At 40.5% G+C, this 19433-nt stretch overlaps 1 protein-coding gene across 2 annotated transcripts in view; it reads right to left on the bottom strand.

Moving 5' to 3' along the window:
- Abca13 (ATP binding cassette subfamily A member 13) overlaps window positions 1–19433 on the bottom strand; it is a 440297-nt gene that overhangs the window by 24547 nt on the left and 396317 nt on the right. For both annotated transcript variants that reach the window (XM_060365661.1, XM_060365662.1), the window contains exon 59: window positions 17527–17619. In XM_060365661.1, coding sequence (XP_060221644.1) covers window positions 17527–17619 — 93 coding nt within the window. The remainder of the gene's footprint in view (window positions 1–17526; window positions 17620–19433) is intronic.

The following is a 19433-nucleotide window of genomic DNA, read 5'->3' as shown; positions in this document are numbered from 1 at the left end:
TTTTTCTTTCCAGGTCTGTAAAGAACTGTGTTGGTAATTTGATGGGAATTGCATTGAATCTGTATATTGCTTTTGGTAAGATGGCCATTTTTACTATTAATCCTGCCAAGCCATGAGCATGGAAGATCTTTCCATCTTTTGATATATTCTTCTAATTCTTTCTTCAGGGACTTGAAATTTTTTTCATACGAGTCTTTGACTTGCTTGATTAGGGTTACGCCAAGGTACTTTGTCATTTGTGGCTATTGTAAATGGTGTTGTTTCCCTAATTTCTTTCTCATCCATTTTGTCTTTTGTATACAGGAAGGCTACTGATTTTTCTGAGTTAATTTTGTATCTGGCCACTTTGCTGAAAGTGTTTATCAGCTATAGGAGTTCCCTGGTAGAGTTTTTGGGGTTACTCACGTACACTATCATATCATCTGCAAATAGTGATAATTTGACTTCTTCCTTTCCAATGTGTATCGCCTTGATCTCCTTCAACTGTCTTATTGCTCTAGCAAGGACTTCCAGAACTATGCTGAAGAGATATGGAGAGAGTGGGCAGCCTTGCCATGTCCCTGTTTTCAGTGGGATTGCTTTATGTTTCTCTCCATTCAGTTTGATGTTGGCCATAGGCTTGTTGTATATCGCCTTTACTATGTTTAGATATGTGCCTTGTATCCCTGATCTTCAACATCAAATTACCAACACAATTCTTTACAGACCTGGAAAGAAAAATTCTCACCTTCATATGGAACAATAAGAAACCCATAATTGCTGAAACAATTCTCTACAGTAAAAGATCTTCAGAAGGTATCTCCATCCCTGATCTCAAGCTGTACTATAGAGCAACAATACTAAAAACTGCATGGTACTGGCATAGAAACAGACTGGTGGATCAATGGAACTGAACAGAGGAGCCAGAAATAAACCCACACACTTATGGACACCTGATCTTTGACAAAGATGCCAAAACCATACAATGAAAACAAAATAGCATCTTCAACAAATGGTGCTGGTCTAACTGGAAGTCTACATGTAGAAAAATGCAAATAGATCCATATTTATCACCGTGCACAAAACTAAAGTCCAAGTGGATCAAAGACCTCAACATAAAACCAGACACACTGAACTGCTTAGAAGAAAAAGTGGGGAAGAGCCTTGAACTCATTGACACAGGAGACAACTTCCTGAACAGAACACCAACAGTACAGTCTCTAAAAGCAACAATCAATAAATGGGGCCTCATGAAAAAGAAAAGCTTCTATAAAGCAAAGGATACTGTCATCAAAACAAAACAAAACGACTGCCTACAGATTGGGAAAGAATCTTCACCAGCCCTTTATCTAACAGAGGGCTAATATCCAGTATATATAAAGAACTAACGAAGCTAAAAAGCAGCAAACCAGGTAATCCAATTAAAAAATGGGGAACAGAGCTAAACAGAGAATTCTCTATAGAGGAATATCTAATGGCAGAGAAACACTTAAAGAAATGCTGACCGTCATTAGCCATTAGGGAAATACAAATCAAAACAACCCTGAGATTTCACCTTACACCCACCAGAATGGCCAAGATGAAAAACTCAAGTGACAACACATGCTGGAGAGGTTGTGGAGAAAGGGGAACCCTCCTCCACTGCTGGTGGGACTTGTACAATCACTCTGGAAATCAATCTGGCACTTTCTCAGACAAATAGGAATAGTGTTTCCGCAAGATCCAGCCATACCACTCCTAGGCATACATCCTAGGTTCAAGTACATAATAAGGACATTTACTCAACCATGTTTGTAGCAGCTTTATTTGTAATAGCCAGAAGCTGAAAACAGCCCAGATGCCCCTCAACTGAAGAATGGATGCAGAAATTGTGGTACATCTACACAATGGAGTATTACTCTCCAATGAAAAATAAGGAGATCATGAAATTTGCAGGTAAATGGTGGGACCTGGAAAGGATCATCCTTATGGAGCTGTCAAAGAAGCAGAAAGACACATATGGTATATACTAACTCATATAGACATATAACATAGGATAAACCTACTAAAATATGTGCATCTAAAGAAACTAATCAAGAGAAAGGACCCTGACTAAAACACTCAATCCCAATCCCGAAAGGCAAAGAGGATGGACTTCAGAAGAAGAAGAAAACAGGAAACAACTTAGGAACCTGCCACAGAGGGCCTCTGAAAGCCTCTGCCCTGCAGACTATCAAAGTAGATGCTGAGAAGTATGGCCAACTGTTGAGCAGAGTGCATGGAATCTTATGTAAGAAGTGGGAAATAGTAAGATCTGGAGAGGACAGGAACCCCACAAGGAGACCAACAAAACAAGAAAATTTGAACACAGGGGTCTTCCCAGAGACTCATACTGCAACCAAGTACCAGGCATGGAGATAACCCCTGCACACATGACAGTTCAGTGTCCAAGTGTGTTATATAGTAATGGGAAGAGGGACTGCCTCTGACATAAACTGATTGGCCTGCTCTTTAATCATCTCCCCCTAAGGAGGGAGCAGCCTTACCAGGCCACAGAAGATGACAATGCAGCCACTCCTGATGTGATCTGATAGATTAAGATCAGAAGGAAGGCAAGGAGGACCGCACCTATCAGTGGACTTGGGTCGGAGCATGAGTGAAGAAGGGGGAGTGAGGGTGGGACCAGGAGAGGAGGTGGGGGGGTTATGGGGAGATACAAAGTATAATTATAAAATATAGTATAATTATAGTAAAATAAAGTATAATTAATAAAATTAAATTAAAAAAAGGAAAATAGCCAAGATATAGCACAAAAAAAGGGAAAGTTGCTAAGTATAGTTCAAAGGCATTTCCTGAAAAGCCATGAAAGATGGACACAAGTTTATGAAATTGTTAAAAATTGTTTAAAGAATGGTAGATTATAAATAAGACCCTGGTTCTTGCCTTCTGAAATCCATGACCTTTCCAAGTAACTATGTGATATTCTTCCAGTATGAGGAGGAGTCCCTAATTGCTTAGGGCCTAACCTATTATGACTATATTTTGCCTAATGGACAGTAACAGGTATGTTATGAGCAAAGGCCTGCTTTTTCTGCCTGTTCTTGTGGCTCAAACTTCCTTGATTCCACAGGATAATGAGAGGTGAGTGGGTGGGGAAACATTTCAACCATACCCTGGCTAGCCATCCACGGGAAATCTGCAGCATTTCTGTAACATGGTCTAATTTGCCACAAACTTTACATCCTACTGGTATCCTGCTCCCTCCTCTCCTCCCAGTCCCCCCTCCTTCCCTCTTGCCCTGTCACTCGTCCGTATTCCCCAGAATAAGGGAGCCACCCACCCACCCCTGCTTATCAAGTCACATGAGGACTGAGCTTATCCTCTTCCCCTGAGGCCTGGAGAGGCAGGGAGGAATGAATGATCAGCAAGCATGCAACAGAGTCCGTGTCACAGTCAGCCCAGCTTGTCTTACTAGGGAACCCACATGAAACCTGAGCTGCCCATCTACTACATCTGTGTAGGGGGTCTAGGTCCAGCCCAGGCATGGTCCTTGGTTGGTGCTTCAGTCTCCCCAGAACAAGCTGGGCCCTGATGAGTTGGCTCTGTTGGTCTTCTTATAGAGCTCCTGTCAGCTCCAGGTTGTTCTATCCTTCCCCCCACTTTTCCACAAAACTCCCTATACTTCACCCAATGTTTGGCTGTAAGTCTCAGCATTTGTTTCTATCTGCTCCTGAGTGGAGCCTCTCAGAAGACAGCTATGCTGGGCTCCTGTCTGTGAGCATATCATAGTGCTGTTAATAGTGTCAGGGGTTGGCTTTCTCCCATGGGGTGGGCCTCAGGTTGGGCTAGGCAATTTCCTTAATCTCTGATCTATCTTTGTCTCTGCACATGTTGTAGGCAGGGTAAATTTTGAGTCGAAGTTTTTGTGAGTGGATTGATTTTGCCATCCCTCCACTAAGAGTCATGTCTAGTTAGAGGGTGTCCTCTTCAATCTCCATGACCCCTGCTACCAGTAGTCTCAACTAGAGTCACCTCCATATCTTCCCAAAAGCCCACATTTTGTGTCTTTATTAAAATTGAACTCAAAATCAAATTTTGTGAAATGTTTTTAAATTTTGAAAAATAAAAGAAAAGGTTAAGGATTCACACAGTTCCATACAAATAAATCTGGGGATGTTAGGTTGGACCCAGGGTAAGTACAGCTTTCCAATCCCAATTTCAATTTACATTAAACCTGTAATACATCCCTGACCTAACAGAACTGCAATTTCTGGGTCAAGTTGCATTTTCTTGTGCCTTGACTGTATTTCTAGTCAAGAATCACAATCCTATAGTGTAGAGCTGAGGTTTTTTTTTTTTTTTTTTTTTTTTTGTAGCAGTTTTGCTGTCTTCTTTGCACATTAATTCATGGCAGGCTGAGGTACATCAGCACTGCATCTGGCTTTCCAGCAGAGAAGGTGACAGCAGAATATTGCCGAGGCCATGGTAGCAATTAGGGCTGAATCACACACCTGATGCTTCCTGTTAATGGAGACATGGAGTACAGACAGTGGCAGTCTTGTTTCTAAAAGCAGCAAGTAAGAGTGGATAACATACTGCTTTGAGGGAAAACAGGCAGCATCTTGTCAAGGGATAAACAGGATCTAAGTAAAAGCATTTGCTACAGAGATTGATTATTGTTATTAATGCTCAGTGTTCATTCACTAGACAGAGTCCATTGCTTGCAGGGCCACTTCTGATCAATTCTTTGTGTACAGTCCAGTCATTGCCACCCATGAAAGAATTCTTATGCAAAGACTTGACATGCACAGAGGATCATTCATTCATTTACTAACTCATTCATTCATGTCTTCAACAAATACTTGGAGTCAATGTGATCTACCAAGCTTTATCCAAAAATTAAGGAGAGGAAAATGAAAGTGTATACCCACAGTAAATGAACACAGGCAGAAAACAACAGGTAAACACACACTATAGGATATGTGGTCTGTCTCCACCCTTCTGTGCGTGACAGATAACCTAAAACAAGCAGGGGTTTTTGTAAACTTGATGTATGGAGTCTGGCTACTTCCTACAGAAAAATGTGTGGTCCTTTAAATAAATTTAAACTTCTCCACTTAGGTCCCTTTGGCCACAGGAAGGTGTAGTGCATCCTGGGAAAAGAAGTCTGGTGGTGACTCTGCTTACTTCCAGGCTTTTCTACTCTGTGAATGGGTGGAATGTGTTTCAGAAACTTCCCTGCAGAGAAGAAGAGCAGGGTACTGACGGGGTGAGAGTCATGTTTTCCTTGGGAATGAACTTTACAGTAGAGAATAGAAGCCCTGCTCCCTCAGATTGGAGCAAGGCAAGTGTGTTTCCCCATTTATTTTCAAAAAATACATAAAATGTTTCTCATTGTCCACACTGGATAAAAATAATCACTTTTTAGGTATGTTAACAGTTTCAAATCTATATACTTGAATATTAAATAAATAAATAAGGAAAGATCTTACTGTGAATTTTTATTTCATTATGCCATGCTATTGGCCAAAAGGAGTTAATCCTTTGTTCAAAAGTAAATAAATTGTTTTCTCAAGAAATGCAACAAAAAGAAAATACCACAAGAGCATCTCATGACTAGCATCACATTTGTGGCTATGGCATTGTTTGAAGCAAGGCTCTGCTTTACATATTCTTTATACATACACACATGTGTACACACACACACACACACACACACATAGGTATATATGTCTATGTATGTATATTACATTTTCTTGTAGGTTAAGTCACTTGACATGAAAGTGAGAAGGAAGGAAATGCAACATCGAGAGCCTGAGATTTTAAACCTGCTTCTTTTAATAGCAGTTGTGTTTTGAACCAAATGCTTTGCTCTCTTTTGGCCTGATTTTATCTATTATAACAGTAATTGCCCATACCATAAAGATTAGCTGGGCCAACGCATATGAAACATTTAGCAGCTAACCTATGGTACTGTGGGGATATGGCTCTGACCTCGCTTCACTTCAGTGTAAGCCCTGGCTCAGTGCAAGCTTAGCTCTGGTGAGCTAAGAAGAGGTGTTTAGTGCCTAGCCTTTGTTGTTTCCCCTCCTGCTGTAAGATAAAGAATCCGTAAGTGAATCTTAATAGCCCTTATTCATTATGAATCATGCCAGTAGCTCAGCAAGGCCCACCAACAAGCATGTCTAGTACCTAGAATCCGTCTCTCCTCACATGTCCATTTCTCTAATGACATAAATATCTTCCCATCATTCAAGTTTCCAGGCTTCACCTTTCTTTAATCACGACCAGTCTGCAGTAATGCTGCCTTGTCTTCAGTGTCTCCTACTCAGCACTGTCTAGACCATGCTTTGTCAAGAGCAACTTTAGTTCATTGTACTTAGCATCCAGCTAGAGAACAGAAATAGTTGTGGCAGCTATTTTTTTCGTGGCCAGCCCTTTCTTCATTGCTTCCACTCGTTTCCCCATTTTAACCCTAGAATTATAGCTTCCCATTTGGAGAATTGATCTAAACATTATCCTGGAGTGAGTACCATACCAATCAACTTCTATACCATTTATAGTCAAGCTGTTAAGAACATGACTCATGATGCATTTTCTTACTTCTCTCTCTGGTGCACATGTGATCTATATGCTGGCTTGCCCACAAAGCCACTTATGCTAGTCCTCCCATTGGCAATTTATGTGCATTCTTATCTTTTTTAACTCTTACCCCACGTGCGGCAGTAGCGCTCTCATTTTCATTGTTCTGTCCACTCCATAGATGACAGAGCTCATGCCTCACTCACCACGCAACCTCCAGCATAGCACAAATATGTCTGATGAAATATTACAGTCTTTTTTTTTTTACTACAAAGAAATCATGTCATCCTTTTTGATAAAGGAGACTAATGAATGTCTGTTAATTCAAAGGAATCATTGTGAATCTGAGTCCTCAGCCAAAATTGTCATACATCTAAGCTGTCATGGGACTCTCTCATTTCATTTTCCCTCTTCATTGTGGCTGAAAAGCAGTCTGCTTATTTTTAAAGAAAAGTATTGAGAAATAAAAGCAGTGTGTTCCCCTTTGGTAAAGTCATGACTCCAGGTGACATTTCTCATAATCTGAATTTCGAAGAATGGAGGTGTCCCACCAGAATACCCAGCATGAGAAAGGCATGAGGATGTGAATCTCTTCCCTGGTGATTAAGTTAGGACAACTTAATTTTGTTCATGGAACATGATGTTGTGAGAATAAATGAGATAAGGCATGAGTCAGCTTCTATGAAAACTCACCAAGAATGCAAAGCCAAGTGTATCTTCTTTAATAAGACTAGTTCTAGTAAAAAGACCTAACTGTGGATTAGCTGAAGCAACTGAATTACATGATGCATTGAGCCAAGATAAACCACTTGAGGGTAGCATTCCATAGTGCATAAGTGCATAGCTCCCCATCATAGCAGAAGCAATGCATGTGTTCCTGTAGCAACTTCCACTGCCATCTGTGAAATTAACATAGTCGTATCGAATGATCTGTTTCACTTTTAAATGAGACAGTTCGTTATTTGGTGATGGAGTCTTAATCTGTGCTTTTATGTTTATAGTAAGGTTTTATAGAAGCATTAAATCACAGTCACTGCAAAGGAACACATGGTGTCACATAAGGTGATATATTAATTTGCAGCTTCTCAGACAGTCAGAGCTTGTGAGCACCATTCTTCTTAGTTTTGAAAAGAAAATCCAGTACCAGTACCATTCTTCTTAATTTTGAAAACAAAATCCACCACCACCATTGTAGAGGACTGTATTTCATGTTAAATGGCTAACAAACAAACATATAGTGGCATCAGTTCTCGAAGCTTTTATGTTTGGCAGCTCAAAGCATTGAAAATTCTCGTATTCATAAAGAGTTCCTTTACTTAAAAGAAACATTTGTTATTACTTATAACTAAACAACATTCATTTTCCTTTTCCTCAGGTCAGGGGTTGGCCCAGTAGACCTCAGGTTGTAAAGTCCACAGTCAGAAGCATGCTGGTTTTTCATTTCCTGAGGGGATGGTTTATGACACTCAGTCTTAAGTCTTCTTAAGTCAATTCCAAAGCCAGAAAACGAAGCAGGTGCAGCCTGCAGCTGTTGCCAGCTCCCTAAAGGTGTGTTATGAATGTGCTCAGTGAAGGCAGCTACCAGGGTTATCAGGAATGCTCAAGGTATAACACTCAGAAGATTAGGGAATGGATCTCTAACTGCCTAACACAAAATATCAGTACCCAAAGAGGTTGGCTCACACACACACACACACACACACACACACACACACACGAGTCTGGGGGCAGAGGATTTTGATAAGTTCACTCATAAAGCCGTCTCCACAATAGAAAAGAAATATGGTCTTCTGCAAAGGTGTTGGTGGATTTTCTTTTCAAAACTAGAAGAATGATGCTATTCTTTAAGCTCGCAAGCTCTGACTGCCTGGAAAGCTGCAAATTAATACTTCAACTTATGTGATACCATATTCTTCATTATGGTGACTTTGAATACACAGAGCTATTCAGAACCATGGGGCTGATCATGAATGTTAGCTCTAGGATTCCTAGAGCTTAAGATTGTTCAACCCGCATGCAATCAGACATGTTCTTCTCTGGGTCCAAAGCGGCTGACCCTGAGTGCAGTGCTTAGCCTTGCATCCTGAGCATAACATTTTAGCTTTTTATGGTAGCCAACCATGCTTGGGGAGACTGTCCTGCTTCAATGGCTATAAAGGCCTGAATGGTCATGGCTGCATTATGCTGTTGTGAGACTCTAATCTTGCATATATACCACAGGCAAACCAAGGAGACCAACACCAGAAGGCCTGCTAACGCTCCCATACCCACCCATTCCTTCAGATGATTCATGGCTGCAGCAATCCATGATGATAATCCTGTGACTAGTCCTGCGTCCACTCTGGTAGAATTTACCGTGACAATGGCCACGATGCCCCAGGTCCCGCCTCTGAGAAAAAGGTATCTGACGGGTCTGATGCTCTTTGGGTGGATGACACCTAAATGAACATCTGTACAAAGTCCCAATTTATTTCTAATATCAGAGATCAGACCTCTACTCTTGCCTGATGCATCTAAAACAAAAAGGGGGAACTGTAGAGAGCTGCGGAATGCTATGCTTTAAAGATGGAGCTGGTTTCCGCCTTCCACCTTCCCGATGGTGAGTGCTCTCTGTCACGAACAACTCCACATTTGGCTAAGGCCGAGGATCTGGCTTGCTTCCATGTATGTGGACCTATCTGCATTGCCCCCGTGGCACGCCTGGGTTGGCTACCCAGAGGCTATTTAAGCTGTGGGCTGGCTTCTCTCAGGGTCAGATGATTGTTCAAGGTTCCTGAATAAACTGCATTAAAAAAAAAAAAAAGATTGTTCAACCTAATAATTCACCTTCAACTGAGAAAATTGAAAAGAAAATGGCATGTATTTTGGTAATCCTATCCAATATCTGCTTGGCTTTGTTTGTATTTTTGTTTTGTTTTGTTTTGTTTTTTTGTTTGTTTGTTTGTTTTGTATCCCTTTCAGCCATGAAAATCCAATTTTATCTTAAATAGCAATGTAGGCAGCTTCAACTCTATATTACTTAAAACTACATGATAGCTAAAAAACTAATAGAACCCGAGCCCTAGTTGCTAGATAAGATTTAACGGGGAAAATCTGAGTGGACACACTGTTCTTATGCTTTCCTAGGGCTTTTCTCCTTCTCTAATATCTGCTGCCTGTATGTAGATGTGATAAGCAGGTCAACAGTAGCTGTTTAGAATCTAGCCTAACTATGGAGACAAGAATCAGTGAGTCAAGGCCAATATCCAGCTATTGGATTTCCATCATGTACAAAGTAATATGGCCAAGACAATGGATCTGCCTATATCAGAGTATCTGATGCTCTTTTACTTGAAAAAAAAAAACATAGCTCACAACATGGTGATAATAAAATTAATATTCAAATATGTAATGGAAAGTAGAAAAATTCTTGAGGGAGGTTCAAGGGGGAAAGAGGTTATGTCACTATAAAAAAGATAAAATATTCAGGCTTGAGAAATGGTTTAGAGGTTCAGAGCGAGTGTTAATCCTTGAAAAGACTCAAATATATTTCCCAGCACCCATGTTAGACAGCTCAGTCCACCTCCTTTTAAGAAAGTCGGAAGCCTGTAACCTCTGAAGACACTTGTACTTATGTGCACAAACCCAAAAACAGACACAAAAAACAAATACATAATTAAAAATAATAAAAATGCATATTTTTAAATGTGAAAGAGAGACACAGAAGATAAAGAAAAAATTGTTTTTCAAAAATCGGGAAGAAAGAACAAGATGACGCATGCCTATAACTTTTTTAAAAAACATCTTAAAGGACTAGCCTAGAGATGACCTCTTTTTCTTCAAGAAATAAGGAATGAGTGGAAGGATGAAGTCTTGATAAAAATAAAATTAAAAAAGATGCAGAAGTCCCACCGATATGCAGACCAACAAGGAAGAGATGCTGGAGAAATGTAACTGAGGCCTTAGCAACAAGAGCAGAATTCACATCTGTATGACTCTGGGGTGTGCTCACGCAGCAGGAAAGACACTGTGACTGAGCTGTGGTCTCTGGAGTAACTGAATCTTAGCTCCCCCACAGGCATGGGACACACCTCTGTAAGGACCAAGATAGGCTACACATCACAAATCAAATGGAGCCAAAGTGCTGTGGTTCAAATTCCAGCTCTTCTAATTATTAGCTTGTGGCCCTGAGAAAGTTGCTCAAGACTTCTGTGACTCATCTTTCTTCTGAACCTACAAAGTGGGAGTCATGATAAACAATTATCCCATAGGATCAGAGTGAGGAATAAAGTCTTCACTCCATGTAAAGCACTTAAGGCAGCACGTAGTGAACACTAAGACAAGTTTGATATTGATACTTCATCAGCATGTATATATTACAATCAGTGCTAATGAACACCAGCCAGAGAAACCATAAAGACTGGGCACCAGAAGAAAGGAGAGATTGCATGGCCTAGGGAAGAAAGAATAAAGAGAAATAACAGTGACACAGGAGAGAGGACCACATCATGGCTGAGTGTTGCTCTTGAACTTTCATAAGATGAACTTTCCCTTTGTCAATGAGCTGAGAGGAAGGGACTATCTTCTTGGACTCCTGAATCTGAGGAAGATTCTTCCATCACAAGCTAACCTTTACTTCTCTATAAAGAAAACAGGACAGACATGTAGTGGGGGCTAAGAGGAATCCAGCCTCCTGGGAAGGAGAAGATAGATCAGAAAAGGGAATATTCTCCAAAAAGAGTGTTTTAACAATGGCCAAGGTGAGAAAGGTACAGAAAACTGGGAAGTGCTGTAGGAAGATTCCACAAGAGGGTTGGCCATAGCCCCACAGGATGGATTATGTATGGGGAAACTCCTTGACCAAAGATTACAGGGCTTCAGGAGAAAGGAGCAGGGAGGAGATCCAAGTCTGTAGAGAGGAATAGTATTTACCTTCCCCCACCAGCACTCACCCCTGAAACAGAACTGTAAACTCTGTCCGTATCTCTAGAAGCCATTGCCTCTTTTGAAAGAATCTTCCCATCTCTACTACTCTCAGGATTGACAGCAGTCATTGCAAAGCCAAACCAGCAAGACTCAAAATAACTCCTTTTTAAAAAACCTTTTATTAATTACACTTTATTCACTTTGTATCCCCCCATAAGTCCCTCCCTCCTCCCCTCCTAATCCTACCTTCCCTCCCCCTTCTTCACGCATGCCCCTCCCCAAGTCCACTGATAGGGGAGGTCCTCCTCTCCTTCCTTCTGATCCTACTCTATTAGATCTCATCAGGAGTGGCTGCATAGTGATTTCCACCAGCAGGATCCCCTTATTGGCTCCTTTTTATTGAAATAATAGAGTGTATTAGTTACCATTCTGTTGCTGTGACCAAAGCATCTTACAGAAGGAAGAGTTTATTTGGCATCTGGTTCCATGGGATAAGAGTCCATCGAGGCAGGGAGGCACAGCCACAAAAGGCAGAAGCAGGAGGCTAAGAGATCACATGCCAGCCATATAAAGGAAGTAGAAAGAGAGACAGAACTTGAAATGGAATGAGGCTAGGAACCCTCAATGTCCCACACCCCAGTTACATACTTTCTATCAACTTTTCATTATTTAAAGGTTCTATAACCTCCCCAGACAGTACCATCAACAGAGGATCAAGTCTTTAAATATACGAGCTTATGGTGAATATTTTTCATTCAAACAACCACACAGCTTGACCATAAGAGTTTTTAATTTGACCTTGGTTGGATCTCAGCTCTTAAATAAAAACAACATTTTTAAGACATCTTAGTTTTTGAACTTCAAGGTTCACGTCGTTTTTTTATCTACCTACAAGTATCATAGAAGACACTTAGAAAAGTATAACATGAAGGCTTAGAGGTTGAGAATAAAGCAGAACAGCAATATTTAGGAAATGTGGGATGCTTGGTTTCCATGACTATATAACCCTGATAATGGACCAAAGGTTGAATATTTTAGAATAATGCATGTTCCTCTTGGCATAGCTCTCCTGTATATTCATAAACCAAGGCTTCTAGCACAAGCTGTCACTGTGCTCAGGTAATATGGATTCTGAGTACAAAGTAATGCTCAGACAAATAGAATGCAAAGCCTGTGTTCTCTAGGAATATGCCAGCTGAAGGTGTAATGGGGCAGATTCAAGGAAATTAAACCTGATTAAATTTACTTGAAGGGAAGACCCCTGTGTTCAAATTTCTGGTTTTGTTGCCTTCTTAGACTCATACTCCAACCAAGTACCATGCATGGAGATAACCTAGAACCCCTGCACAGATGTAGCCCATGGCAGTTTAGTGTCCAAGTGGGTTACATAGTAATGGGAAGAGGGACTGCCTCTGACATAATTTGATTGGCCTGCTCTTTGATCACCTCACCCTGAGGGGGGAGCAGCCTTACCAGGCCACAGAAGATGACAATGAAGCCACTCCTGATGAGATCTGATAGACTAAGATCAGAAGGAAGGAGAAGAGGACCTCCCCTATCAGTGGACTTGGGGAGGGGCATGTGTGAAGAAGGGGGTGGGATGGTTGGATTGGGAGGGGAGAAAGGCGGCGTTTATGGGGGGATACAAAGTGAATAAAGTGTAATTAATAAAAATAAAAAATAAAAAAATTCACTTGAAGGTGAAAAAAAGACCAACACTACCAAGAGAAGGCAAAGGCACCAAAGGAAAGTGACGGGCATCAGCAAGGCCAGAGAAATTGGGGAAAAAAAATGGCCCTTGGGCATCTCTGATGGAACTACTGAGAAGTCGCTGGTGGGAAGAGTTCCACAAAAGAGTGAAAGTCAGAATAGGCCCAAGGTGGATTTAAAAGAGAATGGAAGGACCCTTCAGGAAACCCTGACTGAGAGAGTGTCCAAACTGATCAGCCCCTTTGGCTTCAGGCTGTATCCTTCAATCACACACAGGGATTGCCCTGTGGCTGAAAGGAGAAAGTGTGCCCTTCTCATGTGGGCGGTAGAGGCTCTGCAAAGCAAGTTCAACCCAGGGAACAAAAGATAAACCTGAAAAAAAAAAGACCATCTATTTGTTATTCCTTTCTCCTAATATGATCCCTTTTTCTCTCAGCCAAGAAGCAAGCTAAGGAAGGGCAGAAAGTACTGCCCAACCCACTTCTGGAAATCAAAGGCCTTATCCTCACCATTTGATGCATGTAAATCTGTATGTTTTATGAGAATATGGAATGAAGTACCAGCTGACACAGACAAGGTCAGCCTGAAGCAGCCCCCTGGGAGACATCTGTCAATGTTTTTCTTTGTTACAGTTGGGTGGGGCTGCTTCAGGGGCTGTGGAACCTGTCTTCTCTATGGAAGACAGCTTCACATAAACAGGAATTATTTGATGCACAAGGAAAACAATGTCATTTGAGCAAACCTAGTGAAGGCCCCAAAGCCCAGCGCTGTTCCAGGAATATTCAGCACAGCCATCTTAAGTTTATTCTGCCTGAGGACTTCCTTTCATAGTAACTTTGAATTTTTTTTTTTTTTTGCTTGCTCTCCCATTAGGATTCTCCAGTGACATTTTTTTTAAACTTATACAATCTAATATTTAATCTTCCTTTTGCCAACTTTTTCTATACTTCAAGGTCCAAGAGACACCTACATTTTTCAAACTTAAAGTTCTCTTCCTGCTCAGATTGCTACAGTGTATAGGGTCTCTATGGCACATGTCCCATGAGCTCATGTGATGTCACCTGGCATGCTGGCACGTGCAGGGCTGGTTCTGTCAAACTGTGAGCACCAAAGTGGACACAGACTGTCAGCCAACCTCCAGCCCTTTGCTAATAATTTAAATTATTAAATGCCAAAAGCAAAGCAGCTTCAATTTTACTGAAAGCCCTCAGATGGATAACATTTCCTAAATTATAACTTAAGTAAAAACCAACATCAGCATGAAAATAAGAACTTGCTTTCCATACATGTCCTCAGTTGGGGGTTCCCCTACGGCCATATCTTCTGGGCCATTTGCCATGGGCAATGGTCATCATCACAATTGTGTGTGAGTGGCTCAGATTCCAGAACCCCAATTTTTGGTGTTGCAACTCCATAACCTTTAAATATACAAATAGATGGTATTCAGACTGACACTGAAATGACAGTCACTAATGTAAGAAAGATTAAACTCCACCAAGCAAAGAAGGGGTAATCCAGGACCTCAGCAAAGCCCAAGCATCCTGCCTTCCTCTGCACACTGTCACCTGTAACCTTCATAGGGCAGATAGGATGTGATGGCACTACACCAATGGCCCTGAGGCTCAGCTTCAGCCATCCTGTGAAAGGTCATTGTGTTTATTTTGTGTGTGCTGATGCTATAGTGTCTGAGGGCCTTAGTACCTCTAGACAGTCTTTCCCTCCAGGAGTGGCTGGCTTTTAAAGACAGCAAAGTCCTCCTAAAAATTCATTTCTCAAAGGAAACTAGCTGTTGCAGTACCCCAGCCCATCATCTTCCCATCTTTCCTTTAAACTAGGATCACCACACACCTAAGTATCTGTGCCCCATACCTCATAGTCTGAACTGTGTCACCTGTTTCCAATAGCAACATTGAAGGCCCCTGTGCAAACATGTCGAATGATATTAACTGTTTGCATTGTGATGTTCATGCTCTCCCATATGGCCTGGGTGGCCCCTATTTTGGAAAAATTTAGCCACACATTATTTTTAAAATGGTGTTGCTTCCTGATCTATAGAACTTTTAAAGCTGTGGAACAAAGAAAGTGGAGGTCTGAGCAAACAACAGGATGATACTCAATGTCTAGCTAACAGTAGAAGAATGGGTATATATTGTTAGGGGACCTTCTCCGATTATTGGGTGAATGTGGGCTGTTCTTAGATCCCAGGGGAAGAAGTCATATGTACTTGGTAGGAGGGATGATAAGGAGACCAGTGGGACACTATGTATAAGGAAGTTACTGAACTATGGACAAAGGATACGTAAGAAAGTCAGTGCCACACACTGAGACAGGGAGATATCCCTGTTCCTAGGATCTGCCCCTACAAAGTCAGGGAGGAGGGCTAGGGATGCGAAGAGTGAGCTCTTTGCTCCTTGCAGAATGTTACTGATATATCATTTCCCTTTATTTCCAAGGATGGAGAAGAAAGGGCCCATACATGAGTTTCTGTTCTCCACATCAAATTTACATGGTGTTACTGATTCCTAGGAATAGAAATCCAGAAGCAATCCCTTGTGGGGTTTTTTTTTTTTAATCAAAATAGTATTTGCACGTGATTATTTTGATTATTATTATATTACAGGAGAACATAAACTGTATACTTAAAAACTGTATTAACTTTGGTGGCTATACTACAAAACAGGTCTTGCTAAATAAATTCTGTAGTTTATACCCACCAACAATTCAGCCTCAACCTACAACTCACATTATCAGTACCAAAATTTAGAATGGGTGGACACTGTTAAGACCGCAGAGGGTTTCAGCAGGCAGATGGCTCTTTCTATGGGCTTCTTACCCATCATGCCTGTGGCCAACTTTAGCAAAGAAGCAAAAGGCAGGCAGCTGAACTTGAATATAAATCATCTGACAATCAGGAAAGGGCTATAAAGCTTTATACAAGCATTTGTATAGGTTAGAGAGTGAGAAGTTATTTGTTTGATGATGCTTAGTAAAAATAAGCAGAACACATGGTGACAATAGCTTATAATAGGTTTATTTCCCAAATGTGTGGTCATAAGCATAAAAAACAGCAAGGTGGACCCTCCTATGCCACAATGCCTCACTTGGAGCCACTAGAAACACGGCACCCACCCCTCATGTGCTACTTCCATCCTGAGAGATGTGGCTTCCATAAAGTAAAGGCAGTTACACATTATATGTATGTATACACACATGCACAGCAGGTACATATAACTGCCAAGAATGTTGCATAAGTCTAACCTAAAAATATTAAATGAAAAGATTTATCAACGCAAGAGACCATGTTACTCTATAGAAAAAAAGAGAGAAGATCCAGATGGGAGGCACCGGGAGAAATAGAGAAAGGGGAAAATGTAATCGGGATACATTGTATAATAAAATAAAATAAACTATTTTCAATAAAAAGGTGAAACATATTAGATTACTCTGTATAAAAATTACATTTAAGCAATTTAAAAGAAATTACAAAATGATTCCATGGAGCTAGAGAGATGTCCCCAAAGTCAAAGTTCTGACTACTCTATCAGAAAACCAGGGTTTGGATCCTCACACCCACAACGGATGGCTCACCAAAACCTACAACTCCGAGTCCAACAGACCCAGTGTCCCTTACAGCCTCCATAGACACCTGCACACACCTTTATCTTCACACACACACGCACACACACACATAGAAAAAGAATATAAAAATCATTCAAGTCATTCCAAAAGATGAGAACTTATAATAAGATATGAAGTGTTCTCAGACACTTGTAAGAAAATAATTAAACTTCCAAGGAGTGAATGAAAGAAGTACGTGGGGAAATGATTAATGTGGGAAAGATCTAATGGATTCATAAACCCAGGAAACAGTCTGTAGGTCTTCATCAGCCATAACAAAGAGGACACACAACAACCGTTTTACCCCCTATGTCCTCAGACACCTTTCTCAGCATACATATTGTGTTGTAGCAGTCACTCTGACATACTCTGGCTGTGGCGAGTTGTATAGTGGGATCACCTTTTGGTGAAGCACTCTTTTAGCAGGGATGTTATTTTTTTTCCCTCTAGACTTTATCTGGACCCCATAATCATCTTCTCCTCACTCTTTTTTTGTCAAAACAATGAGGGCACAGTGCCTCCTGGGAAAAAGGAGGCAAAATGTTTTAAAGAAACTGCCTGGGAATTGCTGTGTCTTTGACTTGATAATTACAGTTATTTTAACTGTCCCTAAGCTTCCTAGGACCTTCATCTACTACTGGATGTCAGGAGAAATTATTTGGACCAAACAGTTTGGAAAGAGCCTTTGTTACAACAAGGCATCACGCTGCTGAGTTGACAGGAAACATTGAAACAGACAAAGAGACTCAATACCTGTTCTTGATGTGCTGTGGGGACCCGAGACACTGGAAGCTGCCATCCACCATTATGGCCAGCCTGGTACACAGAGCCTCGCACTCTTCCATGCTGTGAGGAAATAAACAAGTAGAAATGAGCCATGTCCTAAAGGTATAAGCCCTGTTCAAGCTTCAGACATCAAAAGGAAGCAAAAATTCCATTGGTCCAAATTGTATAACTTTACTATAGCACACTCATGAAAAGGAAATAACATGCTTTAAAGATGCCTAAGATTTTATTTAGGTGGGCAATTACATCATGAAATTGTTGGGATCTATGTGCCTGGGAGAATAATCATTAATAAAAAATATAGGTTACAGCTATTTAGCAATCCTCAGAAATATAATATATTTGTACAAGAGATCTTAAGAAATATGTTGTTTCTTTATAATGAAAATTAGATAACTTTATTTACAAGCAAAATTGAAATCTCAAATCAATAAAAAGAAAAAGAGTGAATATATTGAAAATAAGAAACTGTTATAACAAAAATGAATATAATATGACTCCTCTTTATTCATAATCCAATACAAAGTGGTCAGCCTGGAAACCATGTACACACAAACAAGAAAATGGACTTACAACTTATATTTAAATATTTGTGAAAACACGTACATAACATGTATGAGTGCATCAATATTAACCAAAGAAAAATAAGCAAGCGATTTGAGAGTGAGTGGGATGACATGAGAGAGGCAGGAAGGAGGAAAGAAAAGGTGGACAGTGAGGCAATTCTATTTTAATAAATGTAGCAAGGGTGCGTTGGCACACACCTGTAATCCCAGCACACAGGGAGGCAGAGGCAAACAGATCACTGAGTCTGAGGTCAGCCTGGTTTACAATGTAAGTCCAGGACAGCCAAGGCTATACAGAGAAACCCTGTCTCAAAAAAACTGTAAAAAAAATTAAAAGAATAACATTTCATTAAAGCAAAGACCTCACAATTTTAAACATATATATTTTAATAGCATTTTAAATGTGCAATAAAATACTAGAAATACACTTTTAAATTGTAAGTATAATTTAAATTATAAGATTATTTTAATATTCAGTATAGTATTATAAACATTTATAATTCATAATCAGAATAACTATAATTTATAAATTACATTACACAGATATAATATGATACAAGTCAAAATGCAATCACCTCTATAAAAGTATTGAAAACTTTAACTTTAAAAATTACTTAGGAAGGACTCTGTAGGGGAAGCTGTGAGGGAAGACAGCACTAGAAAAGGTTGTTACACTGACGAATTACAAAGAGCAAGCACATAAATTCATACCAGAGAAGTATCATTAGAACAAAGGAGGCCCAAGCATAGCCTGGGTAGTAAAAATACAGTAATAACTTGCTTATGGGGATGCACTTTCTAACTGTAACAGTGGAGGAGACATTCTGGAGGAGAGAGGTGTTGATATACTTGACAATTCAAAATCCCAGCCTTCTAACAAGAGTGTTGGAACACAGCGACTTTCAAAAGAGACTGGAGAATATGGAATGTCCATGTTACACCCTTTCTCCCAAGGTTTGAGGATCATTGTGGAAGATGGCAAAGATGGTAAGAGCCAGGGGAGGTGGGTGACTGCAAGGAAACAGTGTCTTCCAGATAGGAAGGAGCAGTTGTACCTATGAACTCATAGTGATTACAAATACCTGTGAAACCCGAAGCCGGACGAAATGCCAGCATGGAGGGGGAAAAGTGGGCATGCAGCCCTACTCCTAACTAACAGGTTTCTTTTAATGGCGTGGCCCTGAGTAAGTCAGCTATGCCTCAGAAGATGGCCAGACTCCCAAAACTATAAACAGAAGTAACTGGGCTTAACAGATTAAACAAAATTGAAGACACGCAGTTGGACAGGTAAGAAAGGTGGAGATGGGG

This window comes from Meriones unguiculatus, chromosome 12 (assembly GCF_030254825.1).
Source record: "Meriones unguiculatus strain TT.TT164.6M chromosome 12, Bangor_MerUng_6.1, whole genome shotgun sequence".
NCBI lineage: Eukaryota > Metazoa > Chordata > Mammalia > Rodentia > Muridae > Meriones > Meriones unguiculatus.
The sequence above is the reverse complement of the archived record's forward strand: the minus strand, read 5'-3'. Positions and strand labels throughout refer to the sequence as shown.